We start from the raw sequence: 22,462 nt of genomic DNA, 5'->3' as shown, positions 1-22,462 counted from the left end.
GGCTCCAAGCAAGGCACTGTGAGGGGAAACAAAAGCAATTTAGCTTGGCAAACTCTGCTTTTCTTTCTGTGTGGCTTTGGGAGGGGGGTGGGGGGTTGTTTGTTTGCATTTTGTGTGTGTGTTTGTTTGGGGCTTTTTTATCATAGCATCACAGAATCAGTCAGGGCTGGAAGGGACCACAAGGATCATCTAGTTCCAACCCCCCTGCCATGGGCAGGGACACCCCACACTAGATCAGCCTGGCCAGAGCCTCAGCCAGCCTGCTCTTAAACACCTCCATGGATGGGGCCTCAACCACCTCCCTGGACAACCCATTCCAGGGCTTCACCACTCTCATGGGGAAGAACTCCCTCCTCACCTCCAGCCTGAATCTCCCCACCTCCAGCTTCATTCCATTCCCCCTAGTCCTATCACTGCCTGAGATCCTGAGCAGTCCCTCCCCAGCCTTCCTGTAGCCCCCTTCAGATACTGGAAAGCCACAATTAGGTCCCCTGGGAGCCTTCTCTTTCCCAGACTGAACAGCCTCAACTCCTTCAGTCGACACCAGACCACCAAATCCATATACCAAGAAAAATCTAGAGCAGTGTTTACTGATCTTTCTGTAAGTGGTTCTCACCAACTGCAGTTTCCCTGGAGCCAAAACAGGTCAGGCAATGCTTGAACACTGACTTACACAAAAATGGCTTTTGACATTGCAGATGAAAAAGCAATATATCAAAGGGCCTCAGAACCCTGTGATTCAGACTCTTCATGCCTTCAGTATCATGTCTCATGCACTCTGTGTTACCCATCCTCACCTCCTCTAGATGAAAATCAGCTTGTTTCCTCAGATTTGAGAAAGTTACCCTTTGTCCTCCTCTCCTCCATTCTTATTTTGGGAGATCTTACTGCTCTCTACAACTACCTGAAGGGAGGTTGCAGCCAGGTGGGGGTTGGTCTCTTCTCCCGGGCAAGCAGCACCAGAACAAGAGGACACAGTCTCAAGCTGCACCAGGGGAGGTTTAGGCTGGATGTTAGGGAGAAATTCTTCATGGAGAGATTGGCCACAGGAATGTGCTGCCGAGGGAGGTGGTGGAGGCACCATCACTGGAGGTGTTTAGGAAGAGACTGGATGGGGCTCTTGGTGCCATGGTTTAGTTGATTAGATGGTGCTGGGTGATAGGTTGGACTTGATGATCTGGAAGGTCTTTTCCAACATGGTTAATTCTATTCCCATTCCTATTCCTATTCCTATTCCTATTCTATTCTATTCTATTCTATTCTATTCTATTCTATTCTATTCTATTCTATTCTATTCTATTCCATTCCATTCCATTCCATTCCATTCCATTCCATTCTATTCCGTTCTGTTCTATTCTATTCTATTCTATTCTATTCTATTCTATTCTATTCTATTCTATTCTATTCCATTCTACTGTTCAGGTAAACCTATCCCCATCTGCATGGCATCTCCTCTGAAGACAGACTTCTACCTAGCCCATAGCAGCCTGTGCTTCCCTTCCCAAGCTGCACAGATTGCTATGTGAAGGACTCCTCCATCTCCTCCTTTCTCCTCTATTATTCTTTCAGCAGTGCTAGGTGAAATCAAATGTATCCACTTGTCTGGTGATTACTGTGGTTTTGCTTTTCCATTTAGGTGATAATTACAGCAAAACCATGGATGTTCTGCAGTGCCTATTTTAGGATAATTCTCCCTCCTCCCTGAACTTGCGAAATTGACTTAGGCTTTATTGGAGACATGAAATCTTGAATTTAATGAGTGTAATTAGGCCCATTTTCTTTCCTTGGTAAGCCTTTGAAATAGGCCAGGATTAACTTTTGACAAGTGCTGTTTCTGTCCAGATTTGGATTTGCAGCTTACTCCTAGTGGCGAAGTCACCAAGCAGATTGGCGAGGCCCTGCCTGTGTCATGCACGATTTCTTCCAGCAGAAATGCAACTGTGTTTTGGATAAAGGTCAGCAATTTGTCTACTTCACACTTCATCTGAGTGTTCACCTCTTCTTGTTACTGCTGCTGCTTCAGTGTTCTGGAAGGAAGGGAGGAAAGGAAGGGGGAGGCAAGGGGAGCAGAAGGAGTTCATTGGACTTTTTAAGGAACTTTGTTAAAGTGAAGCTTACAGATGGGGCTCAAATGAGAGCTGCTGACTTCAGGCTGCTGGCTGAAAATCATGTGCAAGGGAAGTAGTGCCAGAAGTGTAACTTTCTGAAATAATCTCTACAAAACACTTGGAGAATTGGGTCCCTCTGAGAAGGAAAGCCTATTTGGAGGAATTTGGATCCATTAATTGTTTTCTGAGGCAAGCTTAGTCTTGGTTCCAATAAACATAATAGTAGCAAAGTGGATTGAGAGATCAAATAGCAGTTAGTGGCTGGTGGGGGAAAAAAGGTAGCTGTCATAGATGGTGGGTTTAAATCAAGCCTGCACTACTGGAAACTAAAAATAGTGATGCTTGATGGTTCTTTAGTAGCAGGTGTTGATCTGCTAAGCCTGGCCTAGAGGGGAGTTGCCTGTGTATCAAACAATTTGCATCACTAGTGGGTTTGGCCAGCCTAGTAATAGACTAGCCTAGTAGTGGACTAGCCTATAAAAGCTCAGAAATCCTTCTTCCCCCATCTATGTCCTGTTCAAAAAGAAGGGAAGTGGCTTTTCTAGATCTCCAGTAGTTTCCACTTCTCCTGCTGTTATGTTGCAGCCAGCTATTCAAAAGTAGATATTAATGGGGGAGCTCTCCAAAAACTAAGACTCTAATCCACCAAAGCATGTGAAAAATTCTGTAGCCACATTTCCAACTTAGAGGTTAATGTATTCTGGGTTAGGATTCACAGAGATTAACTCCTTCCTTTCTCAGGACAATACCAGAATGCAAACAAGTCCATCATTTTCAAGTCTTCAGTATCAGGATGCTGGAAACTACATCTGTGAAACTACTCTGCAGGAAGTGGAAGGGTTAAAGAAAAGAAAGACACTCAAACTTATTGTGGAAGGTAAGAGAGCAGGTAGCTGTTGTTATTAATCAGGTGTGTGTGTGTTTGTTTGTTTGTTCAAAGTGGATAACTGTAACCTTTTTTTGTCCTGTAGGAAAGCCTCAAATCAAAATGACAAAGAAAACCAACACAAATAAAATGTCTAAAACAATTGTCTGCCATGTGGAAGGTTTCCCCAAACCTGCAGTGCAATGGACAGTTACTGGCAGTGGAAGCATCATCAATAAAGCAAGTATCTTCTCTTACTACTTTATTCATCCACAGGTAGTGCATTCCTTAAAATCAAGGGATATTTTCTAGGTGGCAAGATTGAAGAAAATAAGTCTATTTCATTTATCTAAGAGAGAGTGGAGTGGAAGCTGTAGCTGCAGTGGTACTCACAGAGATGATTTCTGATGATAAAGATGATTTCTGAACAGAGCAGGTGGAGGCATGGAAGAGCTAAGGGCTGCAAGCCAAATCTGGAAGGAAAAATAGAAGGTTGTAGATGAAATAGGATTTTTTTTTCTTTCACTTAAGGTATTTAGTCATTTTATCTGGTGTTGCCCCTGCGTTTGATGAATGACAGAGCTACAGAACTTCCATTAGAAAGCAAATGGGTGCTTGATGTGGGCATTAACTGGGGGAGATGTAATGAAATGTGGCAAGTAACAGTCAGAAAAGAGAGTCAGTGTGCTTCCTGATGGGCTTTGCAGTTTTTTATCTTGATTTTTATGGTTTTTGAGTGGTTACACCTGCTGCTTCTCCCTGGAAATAGAAGCATAACGCTGTTATCCTAGGGAGGAAACAGGGAGTAGCCATATACAGCAGGAAAAATTCCTGGAAAGTAAGCAAATTGAAGTGTTTTCATATTGATTGATTGCCACATCACATGCAAAGCACTAACATACTCTGCCTTAGCAGGGGAAAAAAAATGAGACATCTAGACAAGCAGTAAAAGACTGGAAGTACAATCTGAGTCTCCACAGGTATTATGTCTAGCTGTCCAAATCTGTCCATCTCCTTGAGGCCATAGGGCAGGAATTGTCTTGGAGTCATGTAAATGATTGGAAATCATTTTCTCTGGATATTGTATTCATCAATGAATTATGTACAGCAGATTCAAGGAGCAACTTCACATCACACTTAGAGCACAGATACTACTAGGGGTGTTTGGCAGGTACCAGCACATACTTGCAGCTTGGAAAAACAACTTGGAAAGCTAGTAAGTGGGAAGCTTAACAGTGATTATTTTCCTCAAAAGATGGACAGGAATGAGACTTGAGGAGTTTAGTTTGGGGTTTGTAAGGATTTTGTCACTTGGAATGTGTTTTAATAGTGGAAAACAAACAAACAGAAAACCGAAACAACACACACACACACACACCCCAAAACCCAAAACAGCAACAAAAAGCCAGAAGCAAATACACTGTGGTTAGCTCTCCCACAAATGCATCTTCATCAGTGGTCTTACAGCACACACAATACAAAATGTGGCTGCAGCTGGATATCTTGGCCAGTATCTGAAGGGGGCCTACAGGAAGGCTGGGGAGGGACTTCTCAGGATCTCAGGTAGTGATAGGACTAGGGGGAATGGAATGAGGCTGGAAGTGGGGAGATTCAGGCTGGAGGTGAGGAGGAGGTTCTTCCCCATGAGAGTGGTGAAGCCCTGGAATGGGTTGTGCAGGGAGGTTGTTGAGGCCCCATCCCTGGAGGTGTTTAAGCCCAGGCTGGATGAGGCTCTGGCCAGCCTGATCTAGTGTGGGGTGTCCCTGCCCATGGCAGGGGGGTTGGAACTAGATGATCCTTGTGGTCCCTTCCAACCCTGACTGATACCATGATACCACTATGATACTCACACAGTCACATTACCATTTGGTATAACACTGCATTCTTTCTATTGTTGTTGGTTGGAAAACTGAAATAGTGGTTGAAAGGTCCTTCCCTTTGAATATTTTTCAATGTGTCATCCAGGTGATGCATCTGATTTGCTTTGCCTTTTTGTTTTGTGTTTTCCCCCCCCCCCCCAAGGATACTAATCTTCATTTTTGTACCTTTTCAGACAGAGGAGACCAAATATGTTAATGGAAGATTTTCCAGTAAAATTGTAATTGCTCCTGAGGAAAATGTGACTTTGACTTGCATTGCAGAAAATGAGCTAGAAAGGACTGTGACCTCCCTGAATGTCTCTGCTAGTGAGTGTTTTCTAAAGACTTGTTTCCTTAAAGTCAGAGCTTCACATGAAGGCCCCACGCTTCACACTCACAGGATGTTGACAGTAGTGTTGATGAGAAGATGCTGAACCTTTCTATCTTGAGTCAAACAATTGTAAAAGCACTTTGATCAGTAGTACCCTGATAGCTTTCTGGACTCAGTCCTCCTGGCCTCCTTGGCTCGTTATCTCATGTAAGCAATAAATTACCATGTACCAGCGCACCAAGGGCTGGCTACCAGGAGGATGGAGACTCTCCTTTTTACAAGGAGTCCCATGGAAAAGACAAGGGGTAATGGGGACAAGTTACTCCTGGGGAGGTTCCACTTGGACTGCAGAAGAAAATGTTTCACTGTGAGAACAGTTAGACATTGGGATCATCTGCCAAGGATTCCCCTGCATTCGTCAGTTTGAAGACTCAGCTTGGCAGGGTGCTAGGATAGCTCATTCCAACTCTACTATTACCTAGACAGGTTGGACTACATGATCCTTAAGGTCCCTTCCAACCTGGCATTCTGTGATTACTTACAAAAATAAGTAATATTATAGCATGATAGTACAAAAATGTGGCACAATGATACATTATTACAGGACAGAAGTCTTTATCCATCACTAAATTAAGCTGATCTTTTAGTGTCCAAACTCCACTTTGTTTTTACTGGTATGACTTGTCTCTAAAGGAATCAGCCCTACTGGGCTGTAATCAAATGTCACTCTTCAGTGATGAAAGGTGCTAAGAAGCCACAGTTTGTGGAAAGGCAGCACAGAAACACTCATAAATAGAGCAATAGAGGTTTTTGAATAAGACTCCTCAACTGGATATGTTACAATTAGAAAGGAAGGACCTCTGCTTAAATCACCACCCTGGGAGGTGTTGAAGAAACTCTGGGACATGGTTTAATGGCCATGGGGGTGTTAGGTTGGACTCGATGATCCTAGAGGTCTTTTCTACCCTAAATGATTCTATGATTCCCTACAATTAATTACCTTGTTGCTTGGCAAACACTGCCTGAAGTGCCTGTGTTTCTGGCATGGCTGTAAATAGGCAATTAAAGGTGATCTTCAGGTCTCACACATTCTGTCTTTAATTGTAACATTTTTCCTTTCAGTAAGCATTCCAGAGTACGACGAACCAGAGGATAGAAGCGGTACGTACAGTTCTCTCTCTCTCTCCATAACCCTTCCTGTTGATTGCCTCAGTTCAAGACCTATCTAGTGCCACTGAAAAATTTCCACTCTCCCTCAGAGCTGGTCTTGATTTGAAATAACCTGGTGCCATGATTGACTAAGAGTGGGACTCCTTTTAAACTTTAAACCATGTTTCTAAGAGCAGGACTTCAAGGCGACGAGACCTACTGTACTAAATTGCTACTTTCTGACCCTGTTTTCTTGTTTCTGATGGAAGTTCTCTAGAAGTGATGTAATGCCTCCCTGTGCTACAGCTCACCTCATTAACTTCTCTTCTTTGCTTCAGATGACAACAGTGAAAAGGTTAATGACCAGGCAAAGCTAATAGTGGGGATTGTAGTCGGTCTTCTGCTGGTGGCTCTGGTCGCAGGTGTCGTCTACTGGCTCTACGTGAAGAAATCAAAGTAAGAAATTGTGGAAACCTGGATACAAAAGTGAACACCACAGGGCTATTGTTAAGCAGAAATGCATGGGGACCTGCTTTCCTTCCTGCAGCAGTGCAGTAGTCTCAGTGTGGATAAGTTGGTGAAGTTGATGCATTTAATAGGGAAAGGAACACTCGTCCCTCTGATCGGCTTGTCCTAGCAGGGCTCGCCTCCTGGAGGTGGGGTTCCAAGACTTTCCTTAGAGCATCACAAAATCTGCTTCCCTGAAGGGCAAATTTTCTGCTTAATTTTGCATTGAAGTGTAGTACCTGCTGCTTAATTGTGGGGTGTTACCACTGTGTGGTTTTCCTGGTACTAGAAATTGTCTTCATTTAGAAGTTGGGTCGCTTGCTTGCCTTAAAAATGGAGTAAGTTACAGATTACTCTAAACCATCTCAGGGAGAAGAGAGATCCTCAATTCATTTGTTCATCTAGACTTTGAGATCTCTGAAGTGAATTGGTAAAGACAGACCTTGTGTTGCTGAAAATCTAGAAGTCATCATCTAAATCAGCGTTTCAGCCACCCTGGGCACAGAACAGGATCTTCCACTGAGACCTGTTTGCTTTAAAAAGTTCTTTCTCACTACACTTTAGAAGGTCAATTGGATTATGATAATCATCCAGTAGTGCATGATAGTAATCCCTGCCTCTCCATCCTCTTAAAGATGGCCATGACTCCATGCCATTTGGCCTTAGGCCACACATTTGTTTCCAGGGGGAGCTGAGAGCGGGGTTGCCCTCTGAAGGATTCCTTACAGCTGCTGCTTAACAGGAAAGATTCAGGTAGCTAATTTGTAACATGCACAAATCAGCACAGGTAGAGAAGCAAATCTCAGAATTCAGTTGTTCTTTTTGTGACCTTTGATTGAAATGAAATGAAATCTAAAATACACCAGTGGGAGTTTGCTGTGAACGTAGTTCATTGTCATTGATGTGAAAGTACAGGATGGAATTCTCCCTCTGCTTAAAAATAATAGTAGGGTTTTTTTTGGGGGGGAGGATAATAAATAAGGATTTTACTCCAGCCAGCCATAATTAAGCAAGGTCTGGAAGTTTCTCAAATCAAGAGCTGTCATAAATCACCCAAGCAGGGGACTACAGTCAGATACCATAGAGGTTAAAACCCATAAGGTTTCTGCAGTGCTTGTGCTTATTTTTTTTGGCAGAAACCATAAAGTATTAATAGTGTTGAGCTCCTCCTCCCACACTTGCAGGGTTGAGCTCCTCCTCCCACACTTGTAGGGTTGAGCTCCTCCTCCCACACTTGTAGTGTTGAGCTCCTCCTCCCACACTTGTAGGGTTGAGCTCCTCCTCCCACACTTCCAGGGTTGAGCTCCTCCTCCCACACTTCCAGTCTAAGAATAATCTGCAATCATTTTCTTCAGTCTTTCCTTTTTTAATGTGAGAATGAGGACTTCTGAGGCTGTGCTTCACTACTTTGGAGTGGTTTTGGAAGGAGTGGTTTGGGTACCATTAGGTGGAGAGAGTTAACAAGGATCACAAAATGCAGCATGTCCCCTGCTGAGACTTTATGATTTAAGGTGATTTCTTCATCTTCAGCATAGTTCCTAGCATATTTTAAGTAGACAACACTTCTTTTCCTCATGCCCAACCACTCTTCTACAAGCCTAGAGTAAAAATTTGAGCTAGAATTGATAGGTTCCCTGGGAACAAAACAACAATCCCTTTAAGTCACTGTACTTGATACATGGTTGCTGGCCTCTTAATTGATGCATCATCACTGCCAGTCTCCTCCTGTTCTCTGCCTGTGTTTCAGTTGATCTGTTGTCCTCCCTTTCTGCACACCACACTTGCAAGAGCAAGCAGAGTGTCAGTACCCATCCTGGCAAAACTTTTGTTATGAATTATAGCCTAGAAATTAAATTAGGCTTTGCCAAAAAAAACCCCAAAAGGGCCCCTTACACCTTTAGACACAACCTCTGCCTGATTCTCAACCCCTCCATCTCCATCCAGACCCACAGTTGGTAATTTAACTTATTTTTTAACCCACCCCTGACCAGTAACTCGCCTAATCTCTATTCCCAAAGTGGCACCAAAGGGGAGTGTGAGAAGGCAGCAGCACAGAACTTTCCAAGTCTGCCGAGGCAAGAAAACCATTACTTTCTCTTTTCATTATTGGTGTTGTGGTTTGTACAATCTTCTCTTGTCTTGTCATCCACACTGAGTGTAGGAGCTGTCCTTGTAGCCTTGGAATCTGTTCACAACCAGTCACTTTTTAAAGAGTTACTCACTGCCTCAGCTCCACTTGCTGCAAAAGCTGAGTGTTGCTACGTGGTTTTTTCCCCACTGAATCAGGGACTTCATATCTATTCCAAATCCTGCAGACAGCCCATTCTTGGATAAAGAGTTGAGGCTACCCCTACCCCAGCATGCCATGCTTCTCCTTCATCTGAGCAGAAGGCCAAAGACTTGTTTCCTGCAGGTTTCTCCATTCCCAGTCTGCAGTGAGCAGAATACGAAGTTAGCACTTCACAATCTTCCTAATTTTTTTTCATGTCAGACCTCTATGGAGTGGTTTTAGGACACCCATCTTCAGTAAAACCTGCACAAATGAGAGCTGCAGCTTGCCAGAAAGTCAATCAAATTTTCACCATGGTTTTTTTTTTTTCCTTATTTCACCCTCACCAAAATGTCACCATCTTAAAACCTTAGAAAGAAAACAATGCACCCAGCATCCTGTGTCCCTCTTCCCTCAGCACGGAAGTTTTGCATGCAGATTGGCTCTTTGGCCCATTTTCTGCTCCTTGTGCTTTGTGCACTTCCAAAACTAGAATCCCCAAGGTTGGAAGATCATACATCACATTGAGCTAGAGCAAGGTTAACGTGAGTTAAAATCCAGGGAAGGAAAACTCAGCTAGGCAAACTGAAGCACAGCAGCAGTCGTAAGATTGTTCACACTCAGAGCACACCAAGCTCTTGAAATTCTTCTTAGGTCACAGCAATCAAGGCTGTTATTAGTGTCTCTGAAACTGAGCACTTAGATCACAACAATTCTGCTTTTTCTGATACTGTATAGGAAATAAAGACATGAATCCAAACGTGGCAGGTGGAATGCATAGGAAAATTGCTGTATGTTTGGAGCAAGATTCAGCATTTCTATTGTTTATCCTGTAGCTCCCTGCCAGAGAAGAGACAGCTCTGAAGCTGTCTGCTTCACAGCATAAATCTTCTGTGAGAGTGACAGAAATTAGAAAGCAGTCACTCATTGCTGGATGGCTGCAATGTCTTTCTCATGTTTGCCTTTCTTCCTGCTGATTGACATGTGAAAATAATTGGATTAAGTGGAAAGCAAGATTGGAGGAAACAGAGGTGCCACATCCATGGAATGGTTTGGGTTGGAAGAGGCCTTAAAGATCATCTAATTCCAAGCCCCCTGCCACAGGCAGGGACACCTCCCACTACAGCAGGTTGCTCAAGACCTCATACAGCTTGGCCTTGAACATCTCCAGGGAGGGGTATCCTCAGCCTCCCTGGACAACCTGTTTCAGTGTCTCAGTATTCAGTGTCACTAAGGTTGGAAGAGACCTCAAAGATCATTGAGTCCACCCTGTCACCACAGACCTCATGACTAGAGTAGGGAGGACTCTACTGCCCATGTCTCACCACCCTCCCTGTAAAGAATTCCTAACATCCCATCTAAATCTCCCTGCTCCAGTCTTTAATATTTAACACTCAGTCATTAATATTTAATACTCAATATTTACTCTCCAGCAAGCAAAGCAATTGAGATGGAAAATGGTCTTTATATTAAAAACAATACTGTGAAGATTAAACAGAATCCATGAAAATAACAGCACCTTGGCACAGAAATTCACCCCAGAGAAGATTGAAATCCTTACTTGGTTTCTTCTTGCAGAGTTTGATTAGGATTCCCTGAGGATAATTGTTTTCCTGAAAGGCAAGCACAGATAAATGTAAAATAGGAGTCATAATTTTAGCAAGAGTTTGGAGTGATCCATGAGTTACAAGTTGATTTAAAAGTTAAAAAAACAGGAACATAGAAAGTCGAGGTTGGCAAGCACCACCACGTTCCACAAGAGTGGTTTAGGTTGGAAGGGACCTTAAAGATCACCTGGTTCCAACCTCACTGCCATGGGCAGAGACACCTTCCACCAGATCACAGAATCACCAAGGTTGGAAGAGACCTCAAAGATCATCGAGTCCAACCTGTCACCACAGAGCTCATGACTAAACCATGGCACCAAGTGCCACTTCCAATCCCCTCTTGAATGCCTCCAGGGATGGTGACTCCACCACCTCCCTGGGCAGCACATTCCAATGGCTAACAACTCTCTCTGGGAAGAACTTTCTCCTCACCTCCAGCCTAAACTTCCCCTGGTACAGCTTTGAGCCTGGCCTTGAACACCTCCAGGGAGGGGACATCCATACAACCAGCTTCTCACTCTTTAGAGCAGTATGTTCAGAGCATGCTAAGGTGTGGACTTCACAGGGCTGTAGATATTAAGTGCATGATATGGCCCAGGCAGAGGTGGACTGTTTTGTCCTCTTTGGCAAATCCTTTAGGCATATTTCTGGCCATACTGCCCAGCTGGTCTGGTGTCCTCAAAAGTCACTTTTTAGTTGCAAATGGAGCAAGTTTACAGGAATTAATGTACACAAAAAAAAAGCAAGGAGCTCTTGTTGGCTGTCAAGCTGGCAAAGGACCATTTGTCCTGTGCCTCAAGTCACCTCAGGAAGCAATGGAAACCATGTTTTGAGGCATTTCTCTGTTACAAACCCAGACCACGTCTGTCAAGCCCTGAGGATTGGTGCTCTGCCAGGGTCTCCTATTGCTCTGCTGTTGGCAGGGCTCGGCCAATGGATCACACTGCTGCAGCTCAGTGCAGAATTACTCTGGCGTCTCTTAATAGCGTCATTTAGATAACACTAAAAGAGGCAGCAGCAGTGCTTGTGCTGACGTGGTGAATCTGCCCAGATACCAGCATTTGGGGGAATACACAACACAGAAAGTCAGCAAGCTCACCAGACCACCAGAATTAAATTGCAGGATTTCAGTCTCAGGCACTGAGAATCTAAATCCATCTGAGTGTCCAGCCATGAAAAAGTGCTGCTGCTTTCCTTTCAAACAAGGGGCATATACACCATCCTCCCAACCCTGGAGTTCAAAGTCAGCTGCTGCCTTTTAAATCTTCCCCATTTCCCACTCATTTTTGGCTGTAGGAAAGCAGAGGTGACATTTAGTGGGGGGGGAACAGTTTAATTGAATGTAGAACTAAAATAAACCGCTTGGAAAAACCAACACCTGGTCACATTGCAGGGTCTCCCAGCTTTAGTCACTGAATAATTTCAACCTGATCAAAGACTGGGGATGCTAGTTACAGTTCCCTCCACTGTTAAGTGTCAGGTCATGTGGATTCAGTCTGCTTTGGGCACTGTAAAACTCTTGATAAGAGCCCCTCCCCCCCCAAAAAAAAAGACTGACACCAAGCCATGCCAGTAGTCAGTCCAGTACTCCACTCACTTGTCTGCAAGAGCAGGCAGAAGCAGTGGCTGAGTGTAGACCTGCATGGTATTGCTTCCTCACCTGCAGCTCACAGAATCACAGAGGGGTAGGGGTTGGAAAGGACCTCATGGAGAACACTGACTCCAACCTTCCTGCCAAAACATTTGGTGTTTCAGCTAAGACCAGCTCGATACAGCAAACCCCAGATGCTTTCAGCTTCTCATCTTCCCTGCTCTCTCACATTGTCACAGATTCATAGAATGGTTTGGGTTGGAAGGGACCTGGAAGATCATCTACTTCCAAACCCCCTGCCATGGGCAGGGACACCTTCTACTAGATCAGGTTGCTCAGGGCCTCATCAAGTTTGGCCTTGAATGGTTCCATCTCTGAGCAACCTGTTCTAGTATTTCACTAGCCTTACTGTAAAGAACCTCTTCTTAATGTCCATCCACTGCAGTTTATGTCCCCCTGGCACTCTACCCCAAAGGCTCCTCTCAAAGCCCAGAGAGCAGTATTTCAGCAGCAGAGGTGTGTTTTCACCCCTGCAGACACTCTTCTGAGACAGGGACTCAGCTGTGCTCTCTTGACTTATAGCTACATTTCAATATCTGAAGGGCACCTACAGGAAGGCTAGGGAGGGTCTGTTGAGAAGGGCTTGCAGGAATGAGATAGGGTGGGATAGGATAGGATAGGATAGGATAGGATAGGATAGGATAGGATAGGATAGGATAGGATAGGATAGGGTAGACCAGACCAGGTTGGAAAAGACCTTTGAGATAGGATGAGGGGCAACACTTTGAAACTCTGGAGCAGGGTAGATTCAAGTTGGACATTAGGAGGAAGTTCTTCACAATGGTGAAATACTGGAGCAGGTTGCCCAGGGATGTGGTTGAGGCTCCATCCCTGAAGACATTCAACACCAGACTAGATGTGGCCCTGAGCAGCCTGATCTAGTTGATAGTTGAAGGTGTTCCTGTTCACTACAGGGGGTTGAGCAAGATGACCCTTGAGAGTCCCTTCCAACCCAAAGCAATCTGCCAGTCTGTGACAGCACCATACAAGGTGCTGCACCAGGGGAGGTTTAGGTTGGATGTTAGGAAGAAGTTCTATACAGAGAGAGAGATTGCCCATTGGAATGGGCTGCCCGGGGTGGTGGAGGAGTCACCATCACTGGAGGTGTTCAGGAGGAGACTTGATGGGGTGCTTGGTGCCATGGGTTAGTTGTTTAGGTGGGTTGGATTGGTTGATGGGTTGGACACCATGATCTTGAAGGTCTCTTCCAACCTAGCTTAGTAGTAGTAGTAGTAGTAGTAGTAGTAGTGTTAAGGCTACTTCAGCTCAGGGCACACAAGGTGCTCCAGCCAGCACCAGCAGCCTTTGCTCAGATGGAGGATGTGCAGAGAAACCCTCCACTGGCAAACAGTTGATGTTTGGGGAAGTACATACCTGCATGGTGTCAGCATGACATGTCACCCAATCTTGCCAGCCTGTGTCTCCATTGTTACCTTGCAAGTCAGTGTCACTCCGGGTCCTTACCCTGGCAGCAAGGGTGAGCGCGTGCATGAATCTGTCGCAACAGATGCTAACTTTTCTGTAGGGGAAACAAATTATCCTCCTAGAAAATGCATATACAATAATCTGCTTTGACACAGGGGATTTGACTTCATCCCACTCAAACACATTTGCCCATTTACATGTTAAAAATTGTGGCCTTCCAAATGTTATCGCAGCGCTGCAGGAATCTTTCACCTTGGCAGACAGGGAGGCTTCTCACGTATTAAATGAAGGGCTTAGTGGCTTTATTGTGCTAAGCTAAACTAGGCACTTAACTCATTAATTCATCTCCTCTACTTGCATGAAGGAGGACCTGTTCTTTTCAAATGAGGCATACCTCTGTTGGGTTGTTTTTCTCCTTCCCCCTCAAACCTGTGCACAATCTTTACCCAAAAGTTTTAGACAGAGCTTTACCCAACGCTTGCCAGTCGTAACTAGCACAGATCAAGAAGGCTTTGAGCAGCCTGGTTGAGTGGAAAGTGTCCCTGTCCATAGCAGGGGAGTTGGAACTCAGTGGTCTTCAAGGTCCCTTCCAATCCAAACCATTCTGTGAAGGCAAAGGAGGAACTGGTTGGGTTTTTTTGGTGTCACCAGTGTTTTAGTCAGTTTCTTCACAGTTAAAGAGCTTCTGTTTGGTACAGGCTCTGTAAGTCAATTAGTGCATGGAGGCAAAACATTGCTATGTTGATCAAGAGATCTTAGTTGATCTAGAGGTCTTAGCCACGCTTCTAACGTTTCAGTAGGCCTGATACCAAACTCTTGGTTATTGACAAGAGCTACACCATTGAATTCATCAAGGAATGCATGGATCTGCACAGTTGCTTTAACCCTACTAAATGTTTGATATCTCAGAACAATTGTGAATTCCTCAAGAGGTAAATCAGACAGACACAACCCAACCACAATCTTAGAATTGCTTTGGTTGTAAAGGACCTCTAAGATTGAGTCTGACCATCAGCCTAGCCCTACCATGGCCATTAAACCATGTCCCAAGGTGCCATGGCCACAGGTTTCTTGAACACCTCCAAGCATGGTGACTCCACCACCATCCTGGGCAGCCTGTTCCAATGGCTGACTGCTCCTGCAGCAAAGACATTTTTTTTCCTCATCTCCAGCCCAAGCCTTCCCAGCACGATTTCAGGCCCTTTCCTCTCACTCTATCAGCTGCTACTAGGGAGAAAATACCAAGCCCCCACCTCACTACAATACTCCCTGTGCTACTAACACCAGTTGGGGAAACTGGTACTATTGCCCTGATCACAGACATAGTATCATAGTATCAGTCAGGGTTGGAAGGGACCACAAAGATCATCTAGTTCCAACCCCCCTGCCATGGGCAGGGACACCCCACACTAGATCAGCCTGGCCACAGCCTCATCCAGCCTGGGCTTAAACACCTCCAGGGATGGGGCCTCAACCACCTCCCTGGACAACCCATTCCAGGGCTTCACCACTCTCATGGTGAAGAACTTCCTCCTCACATCCAGCCTGAATCTCCCCACCTCCAGCTTCATTCCATTCCCCCTAGTCCTATCCCCCTTCTCCTATCCTGAGCAGTCCCTCCGCAGCCTTCCTGTAGGCCCCCTTCAGATACTGGAAGGCCACAATGAGGTCACCTCGAAGCCTTCTCTTCTCCAGACTGAACAGCCCCAACTCCTTCAGTCTGTCCTAACATATGCAAGCCTACTGCTCTGCCCAGAACCCAACTGTAAGACTTTTCTGTTTCCCTGAGAGTGGAGGAGACAGTGCCATTGATGTGAGGAGGGAGGGGGGGAAAAAAAAGCCATGGGTGTGTAAAAGTGACCTCCTTCTTTCATTATAGGACAGCATCAAAACATGTAGACAAAGATCTTGGAAATATAGAAGAGAACAAAAAGCTAGAAGAAAACAATCATAAATCTGAAACTTAAGACACTGTCTCAGTCCTCATTCCAGGTAAGCATTTCACACTGCAGCTCTTTCCTTACCATTTCTCCCTAGCAATCTCTCTGGCAGCTTGGAATCTGTCACTCACCTTTCAGAGGTTAGATTGTGAGCTGTGTAACATTGGGACACAGCTTGTGGCCAGTTAGGAACTCATGGATGTGTGTTAAAAGAAGCCCTAACATTTAGGCATAACTTAATCCTTGGCTTGATTTTAATCCAGACCTTGGAGAAATGGAAATGTGAATTTGTATAATCTACCACTCTGGTGTAGGGGGGTTGGGGGGTGTATATGAAGAATGTGTTTAGGTATGGTTTGGAAGGTTTTAAGTCACAACTTTAAACACTCACAGGAGTCTTCTTCCCATACTGAAAGCTTCTAAAGTCTTTGGTCAGCTTTATTCATCATCACTGCAGTTATGAAAGTTGCCCTAGAACAAAACCATTCCTTTGCTGCGGGTTTGACACACTCATGTTGTTATCCTGGAAAAACACACCATGTATTAAGTTAGTAACAAGGCATTAGGTCTGAAAGTTTCCCCCAAGCAGGAGCTGTGTAAAATACTCTATAAATAACTACGTGGATGCAGGAAGTTAGAGGAATTATTTAGCCAGGAATTGGAGAATTTAGTTAGTCAGGAATTAGTTAATCAGGACTTAGAGGAGCACTACGGAGCACCAACAGCACCACCCACTGTCCTCATTTATGTTATCAGCAATAGTGTGGCCAGCAGGAGCAGGGAGGTCATTCTGCCCCTGTACTCAGCACTGGTTAGGCCACACCTCGAGTCCTGTGTCCAGTTCTGGGCCCCTCAGGTTAGGAAAGATGTTGAGTTGCTGGAAGGTGTCCAGAGAAGGGCAACAAAGCTGGGGAGGGGTTTGGAGCACAGCCCTGTGAGGAGAGGCTGAGGGAGCTGGGGTTGCTTAGCCTGGAAAAGAGGAGACTGAGGGGAGACCTTCTTGCTCTCTACAACTCCCTGAAGGGAGGTTGTAGCCAGGTGGGGGTTGGTCTCTTCTCCCAGGCAACCAGCACCAGAACAAGAGGACACAGTCTCAGGCTGTGCCAGGGGAGGTTTAGGCTGGATGTTAAGAAGAAGTTCTTCCCAGAAAGAGAGATTGGCCATTGGAATGTGCTGCCCAGGGAGGTGGTGGAGTCACCATCACTGGAAGTGTTTAAGAAGGAATTGGATGAGGCAATGCTGCCATGGTTGAGTTGATTAGATGGTGTTGGGTGATAGGTTGGACTTGATGATCTCAAAGGTCTTTTCCAGCCTGGTTCATTCTAGTACTGCTGCTCCATCCCTTCTTTCAGGACCCAAAAATTAGGGGGTTAGGGGTTTAGACTATCTGTTTGTTCATGTGAGGTCATTCTAAATCAACACTGTGGTAGCACAACAGTGTGGAAACCAGCTAACAGTGCTGAAGTTTGAGGTAATCATCAACTGCTCTTGAACAATGAGAACAGTAAGTGTTCAGTGGTGGGAGGATGCAAGCAGAATTAGCACCTTCAGTGGTTTGATTTTTCAAGGAGCTGAGGTTTCAAGGAGCAGAAAAGGAGGATAAGGGGAGAACCTCATTGTTCTTTAGAACACTGTTGAAAGGAGATGGACAGATGTGTGTTTTGATCTCTGGTCACAAGTCACAATGGACAGGATAAGAGGAAATGGTCTGAAGTTGCACCAGCGAAGGCTTAGGTTGGACATCAGGAAAAACTCCTCTACCCAAAGTGTTCTCAAAGGCTGGAGCAGGTTGCCCAGGGAAATGGTTGAATTGCCATCCCTGTAGGTATTTAAAAGCCATCTAGATAGAGTGCTGAAGATGCAGTGCAGTAGTGGCGCTGGCAGCTTTAGATAACGGTTGGACTTGATGATCTCAAAGGGTCTTTTCCAACCATGGTAGTTCTGTGATTGAACAGCAGAGTGAAAGTAGGATAGGATAGGATAGGATAGGATAGGATAGGATAGGATAGGATAGGATAGGATAGGATAGGATAGGATAGGATAGGGCAGGATAGGATAGGGTAGGATAAGATAGGGTAGGATAGGATAGGATAGGATAGGATAGGATAGGATAGGATAGGATAGGATAGGATAGGATAGGATAGGGTAGGGTAGGGTAGGGTAGGGTAGGGTAGAATAGAGAATAGAATAGAGAATAGAACAGAGAATAGAATAGACCAGACCAGGTTGGAAGAGACCTTCAAGATCATCGAGTCCAACCTATCACCCAACACCACCTAATCAACTAACCCATGGCACCAAGCACCCTATCAAGTCTCCGCCTGAACGCCTCCAGTGATGGTGACTCCATCACCTCCCTGGGCAGCCCATTCCAATGGGCAATCACTCTCTCTGTGTAGAACTTCTTCCTAACCTCCAGCCTAAACCTCCCCTGGTGCAGCCTGAGACTGTGTCCTCTTGTTGTGTTGCTGGCTGCCTGGGAGAAGAGACCAACCTCCGCCTTGTTTACAACCTCCCTTCAGGTAGCTGTAGAGAGCACTATTCCTGTGGCTGTTTATACTTAGGCACTTAAAGTTAGCTACTGAGCAATCACCTTGATTAACACATTTTGAGACGTTTTAACTGGCTGCTGTCTTTCCTCTTTTCAGAGAACACACATAGACCGAAGTGAAGCATGAACGTGGATTGTATTTAAACACACGCAGAGACGCGACAGCTATTCATGGTTCGAGTATTAAACGGATCCATACTCCCCAAGTTTTCCAAGGATTTTAGACCAAAACTAAATTATCTCAAGCTAAAAAAAATAAACACACACACCCCCCACACCCCCAACCCACCCCCCCAGAAACTAATCTTGGCAACAGCCATGGCGCTAGGTGGCCGTGTCGTGTTCTGTTCGGATTTCCCCCACCCCACTCTTTCCGTTCTGTTTTGTAAATGTCTGCACTGAAGGTTTCTTTTTCGTTGTTGTTTGGTTTTGTTTGCCTTTTATGTAAAGTTTTTTACGTAGCTATTTTTATACACTGTAAGGCTTTGTTCTGGGGGGCGGGGGGGGGAGTTGCTGTTCATCTGGTGTGCGGTGTCAGGGTTTGGTTTGAGGCGGCCCTCTGCCACCCCCTGTTCGGGCGGGCGCGCCTCTCGTTCCCGCCCTTCTCGCCGCCGCCCGCTGCTGCCGCTTTGTAGCGGGCGCCTGGAGCGTGAGATTTGTCTGCAAGGAAAAATGTCAAACTCCTTTTTCATCCTCTGAAATCACAGGAAAGAGGAAAGGTGACAGCTGTGACATGAATAAAATGAAATTGCTACTAAAAGCGAACATTTTAAAGGGGGAAAAAAGGGGAGGGGGGGAAACACCACACACACAAAGGTCTCTTCCAACCTGGTCTGGTCTATCCTATCCTATCCTATCCTATCCTATCCTATCCTATCCTATCCTATCCTATCCTATCCTATCCTATCCTATTCTTTCTATTCTATTCTATGGAGACTTGATGGGGTGCTTGGTGCCATGGTTTAGTTGATTAGATGGTGTTAGATGATGAGTTGGACACAATCATCTTGAAGGTCTCTTCCAACCTGCTCTATTCTATCCCTATCCTATCCTATCCTATTCTATCCTATCCCTATTCTATTCTATTCTATTCCTATTCCTATTCCTATTCCTATTCCTATTCCTATTCCTATTCCTATTCCTATTCCTATTCTGTTCTATCCCTATTCTATTCTATCCCATCCTATTCTATTCTATTCTATTCTATCCTATCCCTATCCTATCCCTATTCTATTCTATTCTATTCTATCCCATCCTATTCGATTCTATTCTATCCTATCCCTATCCTATCCTATCCTATCCTATCCTATCCTATCCTATCCTATCCTATCCTATCCCTATTTCTATTCCTGTTCTTATTCTATTCCTATCCTATTCCTATTCCTATTTCTATTCCTACTCCTGTCCTATTCCTATTCTTATTCCTATTATTCCTATTCCTATTCTATTCCAAAAAAGCCAGAAAGAGAAGAGAGTTTCCATGAAGTACTCTGGGAATGACAATGAAAGAGTTGTAGCCCATGTACAAAGAATGGTTGATAATCCTTTTCCTCTGGAGCCAAGGTATTGTATTGATAGGTGATCTGTTACCTCTCTTGTTAAAATTAGGCTAAAGGAACTGGAAGTCTGGATTGATCTTTTGATTCCTTTGTGTTATCTGCTGCCTTAAAGTACTGTAACTTCATTTCAGAATCTGGAGCCCTATTTTCTTTTCTTCTTTTCAAAAGGTCATATCAAAGCTGCATATTTCCCCCCCCCCCCCACCTCCCACAAGAATAGAAAAAAAAATATATATATATATATTTTTTGTGTGTTTTTGTTAACTATGCTACAGATATTGGATGCACCTTGAGATAATTTTAGTGTTTTTAACTGGTACCTAATTTATCAAACAGTACATATAACTGTAACAATGAAATGTCTATGTATCTTTAGTTACACTCAAGTTTGTAACTTTATAAGAACAGGTTTTATGCCTGAGGGACTTTTTAGACTGGTACTGCAAAGGCAACGTTTTAGGGTGAATGGCCAACAGGAGGTTGTGCTTAAGGGAGAGGAGTTTGATTCTATGCAGAAGGTTCATTTGGGGAAGGAAGGAGGGAGGGAAGGAAAGGAGGGAAGGGAAGGAGGGAAGGAAGGGAAGGAAGAGAGGAAGGAAAGGAAGGAAGGAAGGAAGGAAGGAAGGAAGGAAGGAAGGAAGGAAGGAAGGAAGGAAGGAAGGAAGGAAGGAGGGAAGGAAGGAAGGAAGGAAGGAAGGAAGGAAGGAAGGAAGGAAGGAAGGAAGGAAGGAAGGAAGGAAAGGAAGGAAGGAAGGAAGGAAGGAAGGAAGGAAGGAAGGAAGGAAGGAAGGAAGGAAGGAAGGAAGGAAGGAAGGAAGGAAGGAAGGAAGGAAGGAAGGAAGGAAGGAAGGAAGGAAGGAAGGAAAGGAAGGAAAGGAAGGAAAGGAAGGAAAGGAAGGAAAGGAGCAGCTTTGTTGCAGGGAAAACAGTGTAGAGTAAGCAGAACATCAGGTTTCCATTTACAACTATCCAGGGAAAAAGCTAAGTTTTTATAGGCTGGTAGGTATAAACAAACCAAGTGAAAGAGGTGGACATTAAGGAAAGTATTTTGCCACTTTTGCATTATTTAGGGGGTGGGGGGGAAGAAGGAACCACTGTTACTTGTAAATTTGTACAATGTTAAATGTCTCTGGGCAGTAGTGACTGATGTCTTAATAAAAGCTTCCTGTAGTGCATTGGCATGGATTAAATACATCAGATGTCCTATAAAAACCTCTATGCTGTATAAAATAATCACAGGGCAGTCAGCCCTGTTCTAGGCCTCTAATCTCTGATTTGTTGCTGTTTATTTGGCCAACAACAAACAAACCCAAAGGAAACCAATTCTAATCTTGGTCAATATTGAAACCAAAGCAAAATGGAAGAGGGGGAGGGGTGTGGGGGGGGATGGGGAGGGGAGGGAAGAATCAAAAACCAAAGTGATTTGTTTTGCATGGCTAAGCCATTCTGTTATCTCTGTAAATATTGTGAGTAATGATTATTATGATTTTTTTTTTCCTCTTCTTTTTTAGAATTTTGTTAAAAAATTCTAAGAAAACCACAAAAATTTTGAACACCTGGTTTGGGTTTTTTTTTTTTGTTTTTCTCCTTTCCAAAATAAAAGGTGAACACACACACACACACACACACACACACACACACACACAAAAGAGGTTCCTCTATCTATATATATATCTTCTTCTTCTTCTTCTTCTGTTTTTGTTCTCCTTTCCTTTGGTGCAAGAACACTGCCAACTGCTAACACTCAAAACTCCTGAGGTGGGCTTGACTCTTGACCAAGAGAAGTTTGTGCCAGAGTCCTGGGAAGGAGTCTGCAGCCTGTCTTTGTTGATGACACTACAGCCTAGGGCTGAAACAAAGGCAAGAAGCCTCCAAAGAGAACGCAAAGCATAGGGAAGGGCTGAACACTTCCGCGCTGCTGTCTGGGGAATACAAGGGAGAGAAGAAGGCAAAAAGTCTTTGAACTTCCACAGCTACGGCAAGGAAGGAAGGAAGGACAACAGCTCCTCGCCTGTTGGGATTCTGGTAGATCTCCTATGCACTTTAAATCCTCAGTCCTAGGGGCTGGGTTTTTTCACTGCTCCGAGTTCACTACGGGCACCTTTCGAGAGCCGAGAGTGCGAAATTCAATGTTTCTATCCATGCCTAAACAACAATAAAACTGAAGTATGTCTTCATGTGTGGTCTGAAATCTCAGTTCACCAGAGCACAGCTGAACGTGAAGGAGGGCTCTTGCCTGGAGCTCATTCGGATCCTCTAAATAGGCCTGATGGAATCTGGGGTGAAAAGCCTCATGAAGCTCAGAGGAGGGCCATGGGCATTCTTGGGAAGCAGAATGTCAAGACCTAGAGAGCATAAGCATTTGTGCTTCTGAGGAGCCCTGTGAGGAGAGGCTGAGGGAGCTGGGGTTGTTTAGCCTGGAGAAGAGGAGGCTCAGGGAAGACCTTATTGCTCTCTACAACTACCTGAAGGGAGGCTGTAGCCAGGTGGGGGTTGGTCTCTTCTCCCAGGCAACCAGCACCTGAACAAGAGGACACAGTCTCAAGCTGTGCCAGGGGAGGTTTAGGCTGGATGTTAGGAAGAAGCTCTTCACAGAAAGAGAGATTGGCCATTGGAATGTGCTGCTCAGGGAGGTGGTGGA

General features: G+C 44.7%; 1 protein-coding gene across 3 annotated transcripts in view; it reads left to right on the top strand.

The window, feature by feature from the left end:
- Positions 1-21,998, top strand: part of ALCAM (activated leukocyte cell adhesion molecule) — a 138,232-nt gene extending 116,234 nt beyond the window's left edge. Inside the window, exons 9-17 of one of the 3 annotated variants that reach the window (XM_068168431.1) lie at positions 1,843-1,955; positions 2,850-2,985; positions 3,080-3,217; positions 5,031-5,159; positions 6,286-6,324; positions 6,651-6,768; positions 8,838-8,894; positions 15,651-15,763; positions 18,360-21,998. In XM_068168431.1, coding sequence (XP_068024532.1) covers positions 1,843-1,955; positions 2,850-2,985; positions 3,080-3,217; positions 5,031-5,159; positions 6,286-6,324; positions 6,651-6,768; positions 8,838-8,894; positions 15,651-15,738 — 818 coding nt within the window. In that variant the 3' untranslated portion in view covers positions 15,739-15,763; positions 18,360-21,998. Of the gene's footprint in view, positions 1-1,842; positions 1,956-2,849; positions 2,986-3,079; positions 3,218-5,026; positions 5,160-6,285; positions 6,325-6,650; positions 6,769-8,837; positions 8,895-15,650; positions 15,764-18,359 lie in introns of all 3 variants that reach the window. The other 2 variants (XM_068168430.1, XM_068168432.1) reach the window with 2 other exon arrangements.
- Positions 21,999-22,462: the final 464 nt, after the last annotated feature.

Source organism: Melanerpes formicivorus, unplaced genomic scaffold, assembly GCF_026170545.1.
Source record: "Melanerpes formicivorus ecotype bairdi unplaced genomic scaffold, bMelFor1.0.p_v2 SCAF_138, whole genome shotgun sequence".
Classification (NCBI taxonomy): domain Eukaryota; kingdom Metazoa; phylum Chordata; class Aves; order Piciformes; family Picidae; genus Melanerpes; species Melanerpes formicivorus.
The sequence above is the reverse complement of the archived record's forward strand: the minus strand, read 5'-3'. Positions and strand labels throughout refer to the sequence as shown.